Below are 20,153 nucleotides of genomic sequence, written 5' to 3' on the forward strand. Positions count from 1 at the left end.
ACCCAGAAAAGCTTCCCCCGCAGTCACCCCCTCACCGCGGGTCACCCCCTCACCGCCCTCATCCAGGTGCAAACCGCAGCGGCGGCGCCGGGCCACTGCCCCGGGGGCTCCGACGGGGCCGCACGCGCCGCTGTGCCCTGCATCCCCGTCCCCCCGGGGCCGGAGCGACCTTGGCAGCCGCCTGCGGCTCCCCCCCCCCTCCTTTGCATCTGGTTTCCCTATGGACCACAAGTCCTTGGAAAATCCAGTTTGCTGGAAAGTTTGAAAAATGGTTGGTCCGGCTCCAATCTGGACAGCGACCAAGTGTGATTTCTTGCAGCCCTGCGGTTCCAGCAGCTCGAGGAAGTGGTTTTCCCACCTCCACGGAGTCGCTGAGCGGCTCTGGGACTGGTCGGGCTCAGCAGCGCACGGCTCAGCATCGCACTAGCGGTCAGCAGCGACCCCGGCCAGGTGGGCGCAGCCGGCCGGGGCGGATACCTCGAGCATCCCTTGCTCCATGCACGCAGCACGTTCACCTCTCTCCAGGCTCTGCACCCTTCCCGGCGTGCTCGCACAGCCGATCTCCTCCTCGCCCGGCTGGGCCGGCGTCAGCCGAGCCCTTCCTCGCTCCAAGCCTCGCTGGAGGAGGGCGAAGCCACCCAGCGAGACGCTCTGCTGCTCCGGCCGCGCAGCAGCGCAGACGCCCCCCACGGTGCGGGTGTCCCGGGGTGTCCCGGTGTGGGGTGGGGGGGAGAGCAGCAGGGTGGGAGATGCCGTGCTGGGAGATGGGCTTCGCATCCAGGGCGAAGGGCTGCTGGGGCCAGAGGCGGCGGGGAGCCAGCGGGGCTGGCGAGGGCTCGGGGTGTTGCAATTAGTGAAGTGGTGTTTGGAGAGCGGGGAGAGCCGTAGTGAGAGAGGGATTCATGGCACCCGAGGGACTCGGGTTTTCTCGGGAAAGACTCTCCTGACTTCCAAGCCCTCGCTTGTTTGCACGACGAGAGTGCCACATCAGCGGGCCTTGAGCCGGCTGTGCCGCCTGTTCGCTCCGGCGGCCGGCGGCGAGCCCGGGCGGCCATGGGGTGTGTGGGGGTAAATTAGCCCTGAGCCCCCCAGTGCCCTGCCAGCGACAGGCCACATCTGGACAGGGCACAGAGTGACCCAGGAGGGACGACGTTGTCCCTGGCACTAGCGCAGAGCTGCAAGATGATGTGGTTGCAAAGCCTGAAGGAGCCTCTGGCCACATCTTCTGGGTGAGGACGGGCATCCTGGGGCTAGAAACATTGGGAAGGGCAGCTCAGGGGCCTTTTCCGAGTGGAAGGAGAGCGCAGGCATCCCGGGGGGGGGGGGGTCACAGCCGAGCGTCTAACAGTGCTGGTCCAAGGCCGCTTCGCTCTGCTGGGGGCTTTGCTTTGAGCCAGAAGGCTGCATTTCCGAGGAAGTCCGCACCGCTGTCACATCCCCCCCCCCCCAAAGAAAGCACCAGCTGGGATCAGAAAGTAACGGCACCTCCCAGCCCGGGGGGGCGGCGAGGAGCTGGAGCAGCGGCGGGCCGGGAAGGCCTGCGGGCCCGTCGAGGTGGGCGCCGGGGATGCGGGGCTGGCGGGATGCGGAGGGCGGCGTTGCCGCGGAGACGGGTACCGAGCGGAGCAAGCGACGGGTGGGCGACGGCGCCCAGCACCTCCGCACCCCGGCGGGCCCACGGTGACCCCCAGCGTGCCGGGAGGCTGGGCAAGCCGCGGTGGCGCCCGGGCCGGGAGGACTTTTGCCTGTGGCAGGGAGACCCGCGGCTTTACTGCATCCGTGAAGGATCGCCGCTTTTTTTTTTTTTTGTTTGTTTGTTTGTTTTCCTGCTTTGAACCATTTCGCTTGGTTGCATCTGCCTTTCTGTTCGCAGCAGGGATAACTGCAGCCTGGAGCCCTCATCAGGGCCTAATCCTGCCCGGGGGGCTTCTCTCTGCCCAGCAGCCGCCCCTTCCGCGCGGGATGCAAAGCAGGAGCAGCGCCCCCAAAAACGGAGCCCGATTAAAAGCAGAGCCGAGCGGGCGCGGGGCAGGGAGAGCTCGGCAGATGCCAGCTCGGCCTCCTGCAAAACCTCCCTGCCCGCGGCAGAGCCTGTCAAAGGCGATCGAGCCCCAGCCGCCGGATGGCCCCGGCCCGTCTTGACAGCGCGGCAGAGACGCGGCCGGGGCAGCGGGGCCGCGTGGGCGGGCGTGGAGCTGGTCCTCTCCCCAGTGATGGCCTTTGGGGGTATTGCACATTATATCTCCCAGCAGCTGCGATTTTACAGGCAGAACAACTCCTGCAGCAACCGATAAAAAAATTCCCTGTGAGGAGAATTTGTCCTCCAGCTCCAGACCCCGAGTTGAAACGATCCTGCTTTATTTACTGATGAATTCAATCAATTATCATAGCGCATAATTCGCTAAGCTGCTTTCCCAGCTGCTTGACGTTGCCGTAAGGGAGAGGGAAAACATGTCTCTGTTCCTAATTTTTCATCCAAATGGCTCTTTTCTGAGCCTTAAAAAAATGACACAACCCAAGCAACCTTGCTTCTCACAGTTAATTTCCAACCTGCAATTGCTAAAATAATTATGAGCCATTAGGCTAAGTACCGCGGCCACTGCAAGGTAACAACAATAATAAATCACAATAATTTAATCCGAGAATTACACCCCAGGCTCAGATTGAACCTTCCCCTCCTGCAGTCTCCAGCGCCACCGGGGTTGGGCTGCGTTTGCAGGACAGAGGCCAAAGTTAGCGCAGCCCCATGCTCCACTTTTGTGGTGCTGGTAGCACTTCTTGGGAGGAAAAGGTCCCATCTCAAAGGGCAGATGAGATGATCTGGGACAACCCAGCGTGTTATCTCTAGGCCACAGGGACAAGAACAGCGCAAGGAGCCTTGCCACCGACGCAGGAGATGGTGCAGAACACGTGGCCGGGCAGGTGATGGGCAAGGAGCACCGTGAGCAGGAGGTGAGAGTCTTGATGGACCTCCAGTCCTCATTCCTCATCCTTCATCCCTCATCCTTCATCCTTCATCTCTCATCCTTCATCCCTCGTCCTTCACCCCTCAATTCCATCTTCCTCAACAACCACCAACGGCTGAGGCACAGGAGCAGCGTCACTGGCACCAGCGCTGGGTACGGGAAGAGGCCAGCATGTTCTCTCCACACCTATCAGCCCATATCAAGTGGCAAAGTCCATTATTTTTCCTGTCTTTATTTTTTTTCCTTCTTTAATAAAAGAAAACACTCTCGGCCCTGAGGCAAGTGAGCATGACTGCTGCTGGAGCATTAATCATCTGCTGGAAGTCTGGTGCGGGTTATCGCAGTTGTTTATCCAAGCAGCTATTAAAGTCGCCATGAATGCTCCTTCAGCCTCTTCTGAAGCAGATTAAGTGTTTGCCTTCGCTGCACAGATCTTATCGCCAGCCCTTCTCAGCAAAGTCGCACTCTCCACGAGGACGAAGGCAAGGAAGCTTAATTGCTGCTGGGGAAAAAACCCAGCATTTTCTGGCCTTTTCAAGCCAGGCACGTGGATGAGTACAGACCCCGCTGTCCAGCCTGCGGGCTCGAATCCAGGCGCTCTGCTTTCTGCCCGGATTCAGCCCCCGCGATGCGGCGGACGCTGGGCCTGGACGAGGCGCCCGGCTCTCGCTGAGGCCCAGCGCGGCTCGGCACATCCCGGCGTCGCGTGGCCCTCCGCCCTCGTCCTTCCTCTGACTCCCTGCGTAAATCCTTCCTAATTGCACGGCCGTCACCTGCCTCTCTGGGTTAATTGGGGTTTAACAGATTTAGCAGGTTCGGGCTGCGCTCGCCGTAATGTGCCCATCAGTTCTGCAGCCAGAAATAATTAGCCTGGTCACTAACTGATGGTTTTTTTCCCCCATCTTTGAGAGCATGGGCTGCTCCGATTCCTGGGCTGGGAAGCAGGCAGGGAGGGTCAGAGGGTTCAAGAATTCCCCAAATCCGATAAATCAGCCGAGGGCTCGCAGCCCTTCGCGCGAAGCGGAGCCGCCCAGGGCAGCCGGGGTCTCGCCTGCGGCTTCTCCTTTCGCAACCGCACCGCCTTGAGACGTTTTCTTTCTTTCCTTTTTTTTTTTTTTTAAATGAAAAACGTTAATTCTGCTCTGGATTTTTGCAGTGCTCCAAGGCAGCAAAGGGAAGGATTCGGGGGGTGCTGCTCCGCCTCGCCTGCCGTGGGTTTCACCGGAGCGCCGCTACGCTGCCTCCACCAGCTGGGCTTTTCAGCAGCAACCCTCTGCTGAGGCATCTTGCAAATTAGCATTTGTTAGCGATAAAAATTTGAGGTAAGGTGAAAAACAAAAACCCAACAGCTCAGCAAAATGGTAACATGATAATCAGCTTGGGCGGAGGCAGGGGATGGGTGGGAGCAGCTGGGGAAGGGCAAGAACCGCTGCTTTTACCCAACAACTATCAATTTATGATTATATCATATCAATCAGTCGGTGTTGAGTAACCCGCAGGCGGTGCCAAGAAGAAACCTGGAGCTGGGAACGGGGCCCGGCCGGGGGACGGGCGCCCCGGGAGCTGAAGCCGGGGGGCCTTCGCTGAGCTGATTTGTCTCACTCACCAGCAGGAAACTAGGAAACTACCCCGTTCCTCAGATTTTTCTTTTCTTTCTTTCTTTTATTTTATTTCTATTTTTATTTTTCTGCACCCAGCTGAATTTTCCGTGGGGTTAGGGTGCGTGACCGAGCACGTGGCAGGGGACACGTGCGGCCGGGGCCCAGGCGTCGCTCTCCTGCCCGTGGCGAGGCCGGTTCCCGCGCCCTTCCCTGCAAAAAAACCCGCTGATGCTTCCCGCGGGCTGTTAACCAGTAACCGCGTGCTGCTGCCCGGGGCGAGAGCAGCCGGGTGGGCCGAGAAACCCCCCAGCGAAAACAGGCGGCTCCGCTGCCCCCGGGCCCGGCACCGGCGCGGCCGGCTCTGCTCCCGCGTTGACTCGCTCCCCGTCCAGAATTTCATTACTGCCTGCTGGAGACTCGGCGAAAGCCCAGGTGGATTTAATAAAACCATCGTGCCCGCGGCAACATCTTTTTAATTAAAGAGCTGCTTACGAAGCGCCGTCTCGCCCGCTCTAAGGCTGGCGCGCCGGACGCAGTGCCCCCCCCCCTCGCCATCGTGCCCACTCCCCCGTCCCCGCCTTGGGGACGAGCCGGCACGGCCGGCTGGCCATGGGCTTGGAGCTGGCTGCGGTTTTTTGCCCCCCCACCCCGGCCCTTCCCTTGCACCGCAGCGGATCTGCCGGAGGCCGGTGTCACCCTTCGTTTAGGCAGGCCGCAAAGGGCTGCGGGGGGTTTGGCGCGGCCCCACCGGGTGCCCCTGGTGCGGGCAGGCCACGGTGCTAGGGCGGATGGAGGAGGAGAGGGTGAAACCCCGGAGGAGCAGAGGATGCAGGGGCCTCGCAGGTGGCTGTGTTTTGGGCACCAGCTGGACCTCGGAGGGCAAGAAGGGGTTTGAGCCTGGTAGACCACAGCTGCAACCCCAAGGACTTAGGGGGGAGAGGATGGAGCCCCTCCAGGGGCATCCTTGTCCTCTCCAGAGCACCCGCCGGCCTGGCGGAGACCCAGGCCGGGGGGGTTCAGCTCTCCGCTCTGCCGCGAGACGCTTGCAAAGCAGCATCTGGCCGTGAGGCCGGGGCAGAGAGCCCCCGGGGCGCAGCTGCCTGGCTAAAGGTTTGCAGTTTATGGTGACTTTTATCGCCTAGATTAGCGCCGTAAACCATTTCCCAATAAGCGCCGCAGCAATAAATCCCGACCGCGAGGCGAGAGGGACCAGCGGGCTCCTATCGCAGCCGGGGTACAAGTCTCACCTGTCGTAATGGGCTTGTTTAGGCGGCAGCGACTCTCCGGCTCGGCCTTGGGGCCCCGCCAGGAGGGCCGCGAGCCTTGCGCGCCCCAGACTCTGCCCCGCGGCGCGGAGCCGGGCCGGACTTTGCTCCCTTAGCGCCCTTCGAGCCACAGTGTGTGTTTTTTTTTTTTTTTTCTTTTTTCCCTGCTCGGTTCCGCGGTGCAGGCAGAGCCGGAGGCAGCAAATCCCCCGCGGGAGGGAGGATTTGATTCCGGGGGGGGGGGGGGGTTGATGGAGGGTGGGGGGGGGAAGTCGGGGTCGGAGCAGCCCTGCTCGGAGGAGACGCCGGGGAGAGCAACGCCGCGCCGGGACGGAGGTGTTTTACCCGCGGGTGCTGGGGGCCCCACGGCTGCTCCCCCCCACCCGTGGGCCCTGCGCCTCGCAGGCTCCTGCTGACACCTAGCGGCACCTCGGCCGAGCGGCGCCCGCCCACGCAAACGCGACATTTTCCGGAAGGGACCCAGCTGCTCGCCTCGGCGCACCCCGGGGACGGGGTGGGGGGTGGGGTGGGGTCTCCCAAGGGCCCGGCTGCCCCGAAAGCTGAGCCCTCCTCCCCCCACCCCCAACACTGATCTCTGCAGCCCCCTGCCCTGCCTTGGGCCCAGGAGGAGCCCCAGGGGGGACCCACGTCGCCCCAGCAGCACCCACGCGCCTGTCACCTCCCGCCACGCTCCTCCTGGAGAAGCCAAGTCCCTTAAAAAAAAATCAAAAAAAAAAAAAAAAAAAAAAAAAAACAAAAAAACCCAAAAAACTAAACCATAAAATGCAGCGCGAATGGGCCTTTGGCTGCTCCAGCACGGGCCCCACTGATCCCCGCTTCCCTCCACCCCGCCCCCCAGGTGCCAGGAACTCACTGAAGTCAAAAGTTAAATCACTGCAAGTCACTCAGTAAACAAATAAATGTTCACGGACCCAGTCTGTCCCCTGACGGGGGGGGGGGGGGGGACAGGGCTCCCCCGCCCCGCGGACGGGGATGGGGCAGGCGATGCTGGGGGTGGCTGCACGGTCCCGGGTCCTGCAGCTCTGCGGACCTGGGTGGGGGGTGACAGCAGGGGGGCAAGGCACAGGCAGCGCATGAGCCGCGGCCGGCCACCTCCCCACGACACTAAATCCCCCTTTGTGGCAGATGCCCCCCGTTTTGCAACCCCGTTTTTTTCCTCCCCATATAGCACCCCCCTCCCATGCATCCCGGCAATGCCAGCCTCCCGCTCCAGGGATGCTGGGGGGGGGGGGGAGGTCCCCCTTCGCCTCGCCATCGCCACCGTTGCCTTGCCAACGCCTGGTGGCCCCGTCCCCGGCTCAGCCGCTGTCACTGCTCAGCATCCCGCGGGCGCGCAGGCAGCAGCCGGGCGATCGCGGGCAGCACCGTCCGGCACCGCAGGTAGGTCCGACGGCCGCCGCGCCCGGCGGGGCAGCGAGGGGGCATCCCATTACCCCCCCCCCCCTTCCCCAAACCTCCCTCTCCCCAAAGGTTCCTTTTTACCTCCAAAACCTTTGCCGGGGCGGGGGGGGGGGGGGTAAATCCCAGCCAAGCACAGCTGCAGCGGTGGGGGGGGGGGGTTTCCCGTGGGGCTGGAGGGTGGTCCCGAACCACGGTGCTCAGCCCTGCATACCCCAAAGCCGCAGCCAGCCCCCCAGGGCAGGAAACCTCCGGGAAGCGGGCCGTATCCAGCATCCGGGAGACCCCGGCCCCATCGGGACGGAGGGAGGGGCCCGGTGGGAGGTTTCGGCAACGTAGAGCTGCGCTCGCCCTTGCTGCTCCTCGGGACGGCTGCTCCGCGCCTGCGGAGCTCCTCTCGCTCCGGAGGGCCCGGCGGCATCGCCCGCGGCTGCCGGGGCTGCGCACCGCCGTCGGGGCGCGGAGCCGCTCGGCACTCGCTAACCTGCCAGCCGGGACTTTGCAACCCGGCCGGCAGCGAGAGCTGGAGCCTGCAAATATTTGACGACCAAAAAAAAAAAAAAGCTCTGGTGATGGTCGGACGTTGCTCTGCGAACGGCCGCGTTTCGGGGCCGCATGTGCCCCGTCCCCGTCCCCATCCGCGGGCAGGCGGCGTTTGCAGCGAGACCTAATGGCATAAACCAATTTCCCCTAACGCACTTAGGCGGCTTGATCCAATCCAGGGGGCCGGCACCGGCGCCGGCTCAGCACCAGTCGCCCCGGGCTGTGCCGGCACCGCCAGCCGCTGCGGCCCTGGGGGCGATGCGCCTCCCCCGGAGCCACCGCCTCGGTCCCCAAACCTGCTGTCCCCCCTCCACCATGGGCTGTTTTTATTTAAAAATAAATGCATGAAAAGCGGTGGTGAGGGGGAGGAGGGTGGGGGTGGGGGTGGCTGCCCCCTCCGAGCCCTCACTCTGGATTCAGGGTTTGCTTTTCTGGATGGAGCGATGGGGAAGGAGGGAGGGAGAAGGAGGGATGGAAAAGGAGGGATGGAGGGAGAAGGAGGGATGGGGAGGGAGGGAGAGAGAAGGAGGGGGAAGGAGGGATGGAGAAGGAGGGATGGGGAGGGAGGGAGGGGGCGGAGAAGGAGGGAGGGAGAAGGAGGGTTAGGGAAGGAGGGAGGAGGATGGAGAAGGAGGGAGGGAGAAGGAGGGATGGAGGGATGGGGAGGGAGGGAGAGAGAAGGAGGGATGGAGAAGGGCAGATGGGGAGGAATGGAGGGAGAAGGAGGGGGAAGGAGGGATGGAGAAGGAGGGATGGGGAGGGATGGAGGGAGAGGGAGGGATGGAGAAGGAGGGCTAGGGAAGGAGGGAGGAGGATGGAGAAGGAGGGAGGGAGAAGGAGGGATGTGGAGGGATGGAGGGAGAAGGCGGGAGGGATGGGGAGGGCCGGGAGGCGCCTCGGCGGCGCTGGGCGGACCAGGAAGCAGCTCGGCGGTGGCGGCAGGTGAGGGCGGAGCGGCGGCCGAGGCCTGGCAGCGGGGAGGAGGCCGGCGGCGGCGGCAGTGGGGTGCCGGGGGGGGTGGGGGAACACGCCGACACCCCGCTCCTCACCTCTGTGTCCCCCCTCCGCAGGCACGCGTCCCCCCCCGCCGCCGCCGCCGCCGTCTCCGAGCAGCAGCCCGGCATGGAGGGCGGCGCGCCGCGGGCGCCGGGGCTCCGGGCCTACGTGGCCCTGTCGCAGCTGCTGGGCCTGGCGGCGCTGGCGGCCACGGGCGCCTGGCTGGGCCGCTACCGGGGCGGCGTGGCCTGGGCCGGCGCGCTGCGCCTCAACGCGCACCCGCTCTGCATGGTGCTGGGCGCCGTCTTCCTCCAGGGCGACGGTGAGCCGGCGGCCGGCAGCATTTGTTTATTTATTATTTATTTGGGGGGGGGGGGTGGGGGGGTGGAGGGGGGAGGAAAATGTTGGAGGAAGATGGATTTGGGGGCCGCCCCCGCCGTCTCCGCAGCCCTCCTGGTCTACCGCGTCTTCCGGACGGAGGCCAAGCGCTCGGCCAAGCTGCTCCACGCGCTGCTCCACGGCTCCGCGCTGCTCGTGGCCGTCGTGGGTGAGCGCCGCGGGCCCCGTCCGTGTCCCGCCATCCCCCCACCCCGTCCCCCTGCCTGCCCCGCAGCCCGTCCCCGGGGCCGTAACGCGCCTCCCCGCAGGCCTCGCCGCCGTCGTGGAGGCGCACGGGGAGCAGGGCATCGCCCACGCCTACAGCCTGCACGGCTGGTGCGGCGCCGCCGCCCTGGCGCTCTACGCGCTGCAGGTGAGCGCCCGGCGCCGCGGGGACGGGGCGACGGCGACGACGGTGGGGTGGGGTGCGGTGGGGGGCCCTGACGCCTCCCCCGCCGCCGCCCGCTCTGCCCCTTCCAGTGGCTCCTGGGCTTCGGGTTCTTCCTCTTCCCCGGCGCGGCCGCGGCGCTGCGCGGCCGCTACAAGCCCCTGCACGTCTTCGGCGGCGTCGCCCTGCTCGGGCTCTCCGTGGCCACCTGCCTGCTGGGCATCACCGAAATGCTGCTCTTCAACATCAGGTGGGTGCCCCGGTGGTGGTGGTGGTGGTGGTGGGGAGGCAGCACGTCTGGCCGAGGGAAGGGCCACGGCTGGTGGGGACAGGACCCCACTGGCTACGGACGGGGCACAGCTGGCCGAGGAGGAGACACAGCTTCCTGGGGACTACGCACAACCGGTGGGGACAGCGGGACGGGGACAGGGCACAGCCGGCCAGAGGATGCACCAGGCTGGCTATGGCCAGGGCACTAGGACTGTGCCCCCCGGCTTCCCGAGAATCAGTTCTGCCCCCCCCCAGAAAAACCCCTCACCCCCACCTCTTGCAAGGCGAAAGGGACCGTTCGCAGGCCTGCAGCCCGGGCACCCCCAGGGCAGGGATGTCCTGGGGCTCCAGCGTCCTTCTCCGTGCCCGCAGGGACTCCTACAGCCAGTTCGTGCCTGAGGGTGTCCTGGCCAACACCCTGGGGCTGCTGCTGGTCACCTTCGGGCTGGTGGTGGGCTACATCGTGACGCGCGAGGACTGGAAGCGCCCGCCGCTGCCCGAGGAGCTGGCCCTCTCCATGGACTTCAAGACCCTCACGGAGGGCGAGAGCCCCGGCGGCAGCCAGTGACGCCTCCAGCCCCCCTCCGGCCCCTGGGTGCCTTGTCCCTGCCGGATCCTACCCAGGAAACCCGGCTCCGGTGCCTTTGCACGGGGCTCTGCCGGGCGCGGGGGGCAGCCGCGAAAGGAAACGCTTGTTGGCGTAACGCTGGCCGCAGGGCGCAGCGTCATGTGGCCTCGTTCCTGCCGTGCTCTGCCTCCTCGCAGCCCAGCTTTGCAGCCGCCAGCGAACCCTCCCGGCCCGTGGGACGAGCCTCTCCCCGGGGTAAATGCCGGGGCTGGACCCTGCCCTGCCACAGGCATCGCTCCGTAGCAGCCTGCCCTTACCCGGCAGCCCCGGTCCTACCTCCCAGCCCCGGTGCGCCGTGGATGCTTGTGGGCATCCTGTTTGCAAAGAGAGTCGGATCCATCAGTGGCCTTTTCCTGGAAAAACTCCTTCTGCTCTCAGGCTGACTCAGGTTGAGTCACCTGCCCTGCCGGGACAGCGGCTCCCGGCAGCCTTCCCTGCTCCCCGCTCGCCAGGCAGCGCGTTCATCTTACGCTTCCTGAACCGGTGTCGAATGACTGCCCTGCTGACGGAAATCATAGGCCAGGCTGTCCCCAAGGGGTTTTTCCCTGCTGTTAAGTCCCTGCAATCCAGAAGCAGCCGCGCTCTGAGCTGAATCTGCAGAGAGCCCCGGCCCCTGCAGCAAACGTGCCTCTGAAAAAGAAAAATACAGCAACTGCCACGGTCCATTTGCATTTCTCCGTGCCAAAGAGCAGATCTGATGTTTACAATTGCCAAGGTTTTCTGTTCGTTGTTTTTAACCCACCTCGTTCTAGCAGCCGGGTGTCAGGGCTGCTGCCCCCCCCCCGCGCCCCCAAAGGCTTCCCTGGGCGGCTCAAAGCAACGCAAACGGGCTGTGCGATGTTAACGCCTTACTGCTCGCAAGGTTTTCCCCTCCCGTGCCGCGTATTGTCTGCTTAGTGGGTGCTCGTGACTACTAATAAACATTTGCAGCTAACTTGGCCCTCCTCCGGTCTGTGCTGCCCAGCTCAGCGTTTCAAAACCCTCCAACGCGCGAGGTTTTCCCGCGCCTCCGCCGCTCCGCTCGCAGCCGCCCCGCTCCGGGAAGCCGCCCCGCTCGTCCTCGCCGCGCGCTCCGGGGAACGGAGCTGCCCAGCTGCCGGCGAAAGGCAGAGCCGCTGCTTTGAGCCGGGTTTGTCTAGCTTGGGCTCTGATAGAAAAGATTCAGTCCAGGGGAGAAAAGAAAAAGGGTTTTTTTTTGGCACTGCGAATTACTTGGTGCCGCAAAGTAAACCGAGCGTTTTGCTCACCGTGAACCTGCCGTGCCCCCGCCGCAGCGCCGCGAGCTGCTTCCCGCGCTCAGCCCGGCCCCGTCCCTGTCCCCGGCCCCGGGGACGCGCGCACCGCCGGCAACCGCGTGAGAACCAAACTCCTCCCCGTAACCGCATCCCCGCGCTCAGCCACGGCCCAAACCCGCCGCCTGCGCGCGCCGTCCTGCTAATTTTAATATTTTAATTTCTGTACAGCCATGCCGCGGAGCCACGGCCGGCCCGTGCCTCCGCTTCAGGCTACAGCGTGCGGAAAAACACCAGCCCAGACTCTGTTTCCAAGTGTTAACCATTTATAAATAAGTACATTTTTTTTTTCATACATACAGTTTTCATTGTACAGATTACAATCTGTATACAGTGGGGTGGGGGAAATGCATTCTTTTTGAACTTTTCACATCTATCTCACAGCTCACATGTACAGACAAGAAAACTCTGCTCAAGCAAATACAGCAAAGGAAAAAATATTTTGTCTTCTTTCCTTATACATGAGAGGCCGAGGCCTCAGCTGGGCGCAGGGGCTGCTCTTCCCGCCGCGCAACGTCACGACTGGGTGGTGCTCAATATATCAGTAGAGAGAACAGAACATGCACTGAATAATATACTGTACAGAGAAAGTCCTTTACATCGGAATTATAGAAAAGCTAAAGGAAAATTAAGTGTCTTAAAGATCTTCCCAGCAAGTGTCTTGAAGGATGGCAACCAGGTAATAGTACAAATCACGAAGTGTGTATACTGTACATATTTGTACCGACTCGGGTCCTGGCGGACGTGAAGACAGAACAGAGACAAAACGTCGTTATGTGACACCATGGGTAAGAAAACGCTCGACAGCAATGACGCCTGCAGTACTGGCAGAGTCCACGCCAGGCTCTTCACTCCGCGGCGCGTTAACAGAGCGGGCCGGACGCGCGGCGCTGCTCCGAGCTCGCCGACCGCGGCCCCGCGCGCGCCGAGGCGGCCTCAGGGCAAAGCGACCCAATTCCCCCGGGGCCTGAGGCTTTTCCTCCCCCTCCCCGGGGGCGACCGGCCGGCCCGAGCCCCGCCGGGGCCCCGCCGAGCCGCCCCGCGCTCCCGCGGCCGGCAACCGCCTGCCGACTCTCCGGGACCGCGGCAGCTACGGAACTGGCAGGAGGGAAGGATGCGGCGGATGTGCTCGGCGTCCGATCGCTTGAGCGGTGACGAGCGCGCTCGCTTTTGCGGTTTATTTTTTTTTTTTATTTTTTATTTTTATTTATTTATTTGTTTTCTCTCGGGGAGATCTGCAACAGTTCCAGCGAGATCCGGCTGCAGTCGGGAGACTGGACGCGAACGGATCATGCTAAATGATTGAGCCCTTAGTGGTTTGCGTTAGGAAAAAATAAAATAAAATAAAAAAAAGACTTTGATCGAACTGCAAAATCCAGCAGTTATCCGAACAACGCTGAGGAACAGCAGACCGGCTTCCACCGTTGTGCTTGTGTCCAAACGCACGCCGCCGGCCACGGCTCGGAGCGACCCGAGCGGCGGGGAGGCGGCTCGCCGCGGACGCCTCCGTGACGGACGGCAGCGGGTACCGCAGCTCCTGCCCTAAGCCCTTGTTTAAACACGGATCCCGGCAGACGAGCTGCTCCAACTCCCAAAAGCCGGATGCGAGCGCGAGCCCCCGGGAGCTCCGCGACGACGGCGGCGCACGAGCAGGCACGCTGGCTCGCTCGCTTCTCTAGGTAAGGCGTAGCTGGCACTTCGGTTTTAGCTCCGCTCCTCCTGGCTGCAGACCCTGAATATACGATAATCTCTGTACTAGGGGGGACCGAATTACGGCAGAATTTGGCAGCCACCCTGGTGCGGGACCTAACCCAAACGTGGCTTAGGCGGTCATGTGTAGGCGCACAGAAACGGCTGCACTAGCTAAGCGGTTTTCTTTACGGCTAAAGGTTAAAGGGGTTAAAGGCAGGGGAGGAAAAAAGAGGGAAGAAATAAAATACGAGTTTGGTGCTCAGGTGAACAGCAGACGCCTGGCTGCGCAGCGGGCCCTGCCGCGGGGCTCCCCCGCCCCAGACCCTTCCTTTCCTAAGCGCTCCCGGGGCCGCTGGAGGCGATTTCCAAAGCCCGTCAATGCCATTCCCAAGCTGGCTGCGCGGGGACGGCCCCGGAGCCGCGCGCCGAGCCGCGGCCGCTCTCCCGGGGGGCTGCGCCGCGGCGCACGCCGGAGCCGGGGCTGCCGGAGAGCGCTCGGCTCGGCGGCGGGAGCCTCGCCGCGGCCGCGGGCATCGCCCGCCGCGCCGGTCCCGAGCACCGAACCGGGCGAGCGCGCCGGGGCCCGAGGCCGTCGGGAACGGCGGTTCCTCCGGCGGGCGAGCAGAGCCCCGCGGGAAGGGGGCTCGCCAGCCGGGGCAGGGACGGGGGCGCCGGCAGCCCCGTTCCCGCGTGGCTCAGCGCCCGGCGCCGCCGGGCGATACCGGACTCCCCGGCTCTCTCGAGCGCGCTCCACGCGACGGCGAACGCGAAGCGGCCTCTGCTTTTCCTCCTCCTCCCCGGCCGCGCCGGCTCGCTCCGAGCGCGGCTCCGCCAGGGCGAGGGGCACCCCCGAGCCGGCGGCTACCGCACCCGGCGGCCGGGCCTCAGCTGTCCCTAAGAAAATTGCCGGGGAAGCGCTTTAAAATCACCGCAAATAATTCTGTGGTTAAAAATGACTCAATCTGTTGATGCTTATGTACAAGAGTCAGTTCTTGTGCTATAAACGTTATGATTCATTGCTTCGTTTCTTTGCTTTTTTTTTATCTTCTTTTTCGAAAAATACACTAAGAGACAAGAGCTGTTCTGCTATTTTCTAATGAAGACATTACTCACGCTTAAATATCCAGTATTTATCATAGTAACAAATCCAAACAGTAAAGTGCACCCATTTACAGAGAGAACGGATGGTAAACCATTAGTGCAAGAATCCAGTGAAAATGCGACACATGGTAGCGTGAAAAACCCTGCAGGCCGCAGTAGTTAAGCGCTGCTTCATCTCGGCAATAGCGTGAAAAGCGTGAGCGGTTTTGCGTTGTTTCCCCCCCCCCTCCCCGCGTCCGACATCTCCGCAGCCCCGGGGCTGCGCACGCGAGGGCTCTCGGGGGCCGGTTCCGCAGGGCAGCGAGCGGCGGAGCGAAGCCCACGCAGGCTCCTCGCCCGGGCTCGGCCCCTCCGCGCCTCCGGCCGCGACCTGGCTCATTGCAAAATAGGTAGAAAATAGGACCGGGGCTCAACTGGGTGATTTTTGCCTTTCGAAGAAGCAACTCAAGGCGGAAAAGCCCACTCACTCGCTCGGGAAAGCCAGGGCGCAGGAGGCCTTGACCACCACCACCGCCGCCGCGCCGGACCCACGGACACGCAGGGGCTAGCCGGCTGGGCGCGCCGTACGCGCCGGGAAAGAGACCAGTTGTCCCTTTTAAAGCAGAACAGGCTACTTAAAAAAAAAAAAAAAAAGAGAGAGGAAGCAAAAAAAAAAAAAAAAAAACCCCGCAACCCATCACCTCCCTTTCCAGGGAGAAGCCGCGCGTGCGCCCGCCCGGATCCTCGCGGCCGCCGCGGCCTGAAGTCACCGCGGGGGTTCCCGCTTTGCAACCCGCTCTGCACGTCCCCGTGTTAAAGCCAAGGGTCAGCCCCGCGCCGCACCTCGAGAAAGCGAACGCCGGCCCCAACGCAACCGCCGGCTTGGATAAACATAAAAAAAAAAGGGCCACAACAGCACGAGAATCTCCCAAGCCCACGGGGGCGCCTCCCAGTCCCCCCCGGCGCCAGCGTACGTCCGACGCGTCTCCGAGCCGCCGGCCTCCACCGTCCCGAGGTTGCGCGCGTCCCCCTTCGGTCTGAGCAAAGCCGGTAGCGCAACTGCAACGAGCCGCGCGCAAAACCCCCAAAAAGAAGGAAAAAAAAAAAAAAAAAGGAAGAGCAAAGCTCAATCGAAGCCAGGGTTTGCTTAGAGCTTCAGGCCAAATCCTTAGCTGGTGTGAATCGATGTAGCTGCGCTGAAGTCACGCCGGGGAGACGCTCGTTTACACTAGCCGAGGCCGGGCCCTTCGATTTGGTTTCGTCTTTCAGTCTACCGCTAGATTCGCATAGCCCTTGGGAAACACCGTAGCCTCCGCTCCTCCTGCTCAGGGCTGAACCCTTCCGTTCGTACGGGCGGGTACGAGGGAGGTTCAGCAGTGGGGCGACAGGCACTATTTTGCTTTAAAACAAGCTACAGGATTAACACCCTCCCCGCTCCGGTTCGTCCGACCGTTTGCCCTCAGCGACTGAAAAAGGCAGATTACAGAACGCAACCCGATAACAAGCGAAGCATCTGTAAAGAAAGTCCCACCGCTCCCCACAAAATCCCAGAGAATAATGGAAAGAATCCATAAAAAAGGTTTTTGGAAGTGTCCCCTGCTTTTCACGCTGTCTTGATGTGATTTGCATTTGCTTAAAAACCGGGAAAAAAACACCAACAACAAAAAACAAACCCCCAAAATGTCCTGAAACGGATTGCATAAATAAATTATAAATATCTCTTTTTCTTTTTTTAACTACAGGTCCTTAAAGAGCAAAACATCGTCTCTAACATTTACAGGTAAGGAACACAGCAATCGCTTTCCAGAATTTCAGGAACAGATCTTGCAGCTCTACGGAAACGGCCGCTTCCCTCCCTACGGCACGGGGGCCGGGAGCGGGCGCGAGCAGAAGGGGCGCGATGCTGCCCGGCTGCGTTTGCAGGAGGATTTCGCTAACGTGTCTCCTCGGACCCTTCCCGTCTCACGTCACGTTACGCATCCCCATCCAAAACCAAAAACAACCAAAAAAAAAAAAATTTGCAGTTTTCTTCCTTGAATACGATTTCCTAATTCGGATTTTTTTTTTTCCTTGCGAGCAAAAAAAGGATCGAACGAAAACCCCAACGTGAAACCGTCCTGGTGGGAGCGTGGTGCTCTGCGTGAGGTGCAGTCATCTGCTAACGGAGCGAAGAAGCGGTTGGTGAGATCCCAGTTCTCAGCACGCACGAGAGGTTTCTAGCCAAATCCCTTGGCTGCTAAATAAGCATAAGAAGGGCCAACTTTAATCCCTCCGAACACTCGTAAAACGCCCCAGGGTAAAGCAGCGCTGGGGCACTTGGAAAGTAGCTCGCAAAGTAGCAAAGCATCTTGCGATCCCCACCCCTTCTGGCAGATGGCACCGTTAACTAACCGACAGCTACAATTCGGATTAAAATTCTATCAACCAGATCAAGCAGGAGGGTTATTGTGCATAGCTGCTTCGTATTAAAAACGGATCACGCCCTTATTAATTAGCTCTTACTGGGCAAAGCGAGCGGCACGAGGAACCTGCAGATCCAACCTCTGGAAAGGCTCCTGTGATCCCTGCTCTGCTCCCACTAGGAATTTTCATCGGAATTGCGTACGAGCTCGTTGAGACAAAAGAAACTAATTTAAAGTGAACGTGATTGTCTCTTGAAAAGAGCTGGTTACCTCCCACTGCGTAGGGGATGTTTCTCACCTACCCCACACCGTGTACTAAAATATGCTGGTTGACAGCTGAAAACTGTGAGGGAACTTGGTTTGAACTGGGCAAACGATACTGGCTTCTCTGATGTTGGCTTCACAGTCAGCTGGGTAACAAAAGGGCTGGAGCACGTGCATGGCTGTCTGACCACCACACAGAAAGTACCGGAGAAACTTGGTCATGTAGCTACCAAAGAGAAATAAAAATAATAAGAAGAATATGCATGGAAATCAAGCTCGGAAGTGTGTGCTGAAAACATAAGGGTCTTACTCCAACAAGCGTCTTTTACACATTAGACTCCACAAATGGTCTCTTTGGTTTGATTGGGGATGTCTGCCCTTGTCTAGAGTCCCTGGAGAGCTGCCTGTACAGGTTGTCCTGGTAGGCCTGTGCAACAGGCAGTGTCCTAGCCACCTTAACATCTGGATACGAGGAGGCTTGGGTGACTCTCTCCAAGAGGTCTCCCCGGGACCCATTGGCTAGCATCCCATGGGGGCTGTAATAGTCTTCCTCTAGCAAATGGCCATTCTGTGCATTGTTGGTTTTGTTATAAAAGGCAATGTTGCTGATTGAAGAAGGCGGGCTAAATGATTCTGGCTGAGGGAGGTTGCCAGGAGATGTAGGACTAATAACAGTATCCACTGATGACACAGCCCAGGTACGGTTCTGTTGATGGAGATGGGGGTACTGCTGAGTCCGAGCGGTTTTATCTATGATTCCCATGAATGGCGTCGTCCTGGAACGGGCTGGCTCACTGGGGTAACCCCCCTGAGTTGGAGAGACTGGAGAAAGTTCATCGCATGATCTGTCATAAGCTGGCTTGAGAGGAATCTCCATTTGCTGAATAGAAGCAGAAGGGCGGAAGTTGGGCGTCAGGTTGGAGGTGGATGAAATGCTATTGCTGGAAGGAGAGAATCTGAGGCCAACACTTTGAGAATGAAGCAGCGGTCTTGGAGTTGGTGGGTGAGGCTTTATTTCACTGGGATTAACTGTGATGGGCCTTCTTATGAGATGAGACACATCTGGAGAGCCGAGCTGGCCGGAGGGAAGGGAAGAACGTTCCAGATCAAGCTTTGAGTGACAGACTGGGTAATAGGAAGCTGACTGACTTCGTCCGATCTGAGGCGTCTGGCTGTATCTCATCCCACCCCTGTATGCCGAGGAAGGCCTCTGCGGAAGATCTTCTTTAGCCAGACCTCCATGCTGACAAATTGCTCCCGCGCTAAGACTTGCCTGAACATGTTGCACCGGTCTGCTGTCACCTATGATTCCACCGATTGAGCCTTGATAGACCAACCTACTCTGACTAACCCCTATCTCCCCTGATGCTGACTGGTATTTGCTGGCCATCGAGTGGGCAACTTGGCTGTAAGCACCAGTTGGAATTACAGTACTCGAATGCACTGCAGAGCTGGGCTGGTTGCTTCTCACAATCTGAGCCTTAGCTGGCTGCAGTCTCAGCCCTTGCTGGGGAACCGCAACGGGAAGCTGGGGCATCTGGAAAGACCGCTGCGTCATTTTGGATAACGGAGACTTTGGTCTACCGGGGAGTTGGTTGACACCACTAGGTTCTTGCTGATAACGAACTGGGGAGCCAGACTGTGACCTATACACACTCATGCTTTCTGCAGGGGGGCTGGCGCGATACTGAGGACCTCTACGAAGAGGGGAAGGTGGTGGACTTTGATATTCTTTCCCTTGACTTCCAACCGGAGGTGGACTGAAGCGGTAAGAGGAGCCCTGGTGAGCAGGGGAAGTGTGCGGAGGACTAGGTCTATAATGAGAGTTCTGGTGCGTCGGAGACAGAGCAGGAGATGTAGACTGGTATCCTTGCCTGGTTGGCGAACCCACTGAACTATTGGACCTGAAGTCAAAGACCTGATGAGAGCCAAGAGGCGAGCCAGAAATATAGGCCGAGTCCCTGTGAGCTGGGGACGGGGGTGGGCTCTGGATGATGGGCAGCCCTTGGTTTGGCCTTGACTCTGTCTGCAAGCCAATGGAAACATTTTCTACATCCTGCTCAAGGTACTCCTCCTCGAAGATGTCTTGCACAGAATAGAGCTCTTCTTGCTGGGCTTCAGGTTCGGGCTCCACCGGGAGCGGTTGCTGCTGCTGCTGCTGCTGCTGCTGCTGCTGCACCTGCCTGCACTCCTCTTCCACTCGCATCAGCAGCCGCTGAATCTCACGGTTGTTCGGACACAGCTTGATGGCCTCGTTCAGGTCCTCCAGGGCTGCTGAAAACTGCCTGCTTGACAAAGGGACAGAAATGAGAACTGAAATTACTCTGGATTTGAATGGAGCTGTTCTCGGAGGCTAGCGAGTGTTAAGCAGCTTGTCCATCTTACTGAGGGAAACGTCTGCGACTGCTACAGCCGGCCGCGTCTCTCGAACTCTGCCTCGTGTGCCTCCCTCGGGCTTATTTTATACAAACGGAAGGAAAATACTGCCAGCCGTTCTGGGGGAGAGGGGAACACGCTCCTGGGGTGGCACGGCCCAGACTAGCAGAAACGCCCGTCCTTTGCAGTGCGTGCTATAGGCACCACCACCAATTTTTTTTCCCCTCTGATACGAGTGAAGGGGAAATCAAAGCACAGGTAGCTAAGAGCCAAGCTCCCATCGCTGTAAACAAGTGCAGCTTTGATGGAGTTGCATCTGCTTACACCAGTGAAAATTTAACTGCTCCTGCCTGATGCCAAGACCACCCAGAGGCAGGGCTGGCTCCACAGCTTGGGGGTTCCTGTGGGTCAGCACGGGAGGCCAGGCTCTCTCTCTTCCAACCTGCACCGTATTCACCTAACCTCTTCCGAGGAGGAACGGAGGAACAAAGCCCCGTTAGGAAGCCTGCAAGCCGCCAGGGCTGGGGCTCCGCAGCTGCAAGGCCTGGGAGGAGTAAGAGGGAGGTGGGGATGCAGGGAAGTGGGTTGTCATT

General features: G+C 60.7%; 2 protein-coding genes across 2 annotated transcripts in view; one reads left to right on the forward strand and one right to left on the reverse strand.

Moving 5' to 3' along the window:
- Nucleotides 1-8,916: 8,916 nt before the first annotated feature.
- LOC134151313 (transmembrane ascorbate-dependent reductase CYB561) lies at nt 8,917-11,357 on the forward strand. The gene is made up of 5 exons (XM_062595760.1): nt 8,917-9,112; nt 9,239-9,337; nt 9,438-9,541; nt 9,649-9,806; nt 10,199-11,357. The coding sequence occupies exons 1-5, from the start codon at nt 8,917-8,919 to the stop codon at nt 10,392-10,394; spliced, it is 753 nt and encodes a 250-aa protein (XP_062451744.1). The 3' UTR covers nt 10,395-11,357.
- Nucleotides 11,358-15,217: 3,860 nt separating this feature from the next.
- Nucleotides 15,218-20,153, reverse strand: part of TANC2 (tetratricopeptide repeat, ankyrin repeat and coiled-coil containing 2) — a 239,560-nt gene continuing 234,624 nt past the window's right edge. The window contains exon 29 of the mRNA XM_062595777.1: nt 15,218-19,469. Coding sequence (XP_062451761.1) covers nt 17,510-19,469 — 1,960 coding nt within the window. The 3' untranslated portion in view covers nt 15,218-17,509. The remainder of the gene's footprint in view (nt 19,470-20,153) is intronic.

The sequence above is a fragment of the Rhea pennata genome, chromosome 26, assembly GCF_028389875.1.
Source record: "Rhea pennata isolate bPtePen1 chromosome 26, bPtePen1.pri, whole genome shotgun sequence".
Classification (NCBI taxonomy): Eukaryota; Metazoa; Chordata; class Aves; order Rheiformes; family Rheidae; genus Rhea; species Rhea pennata.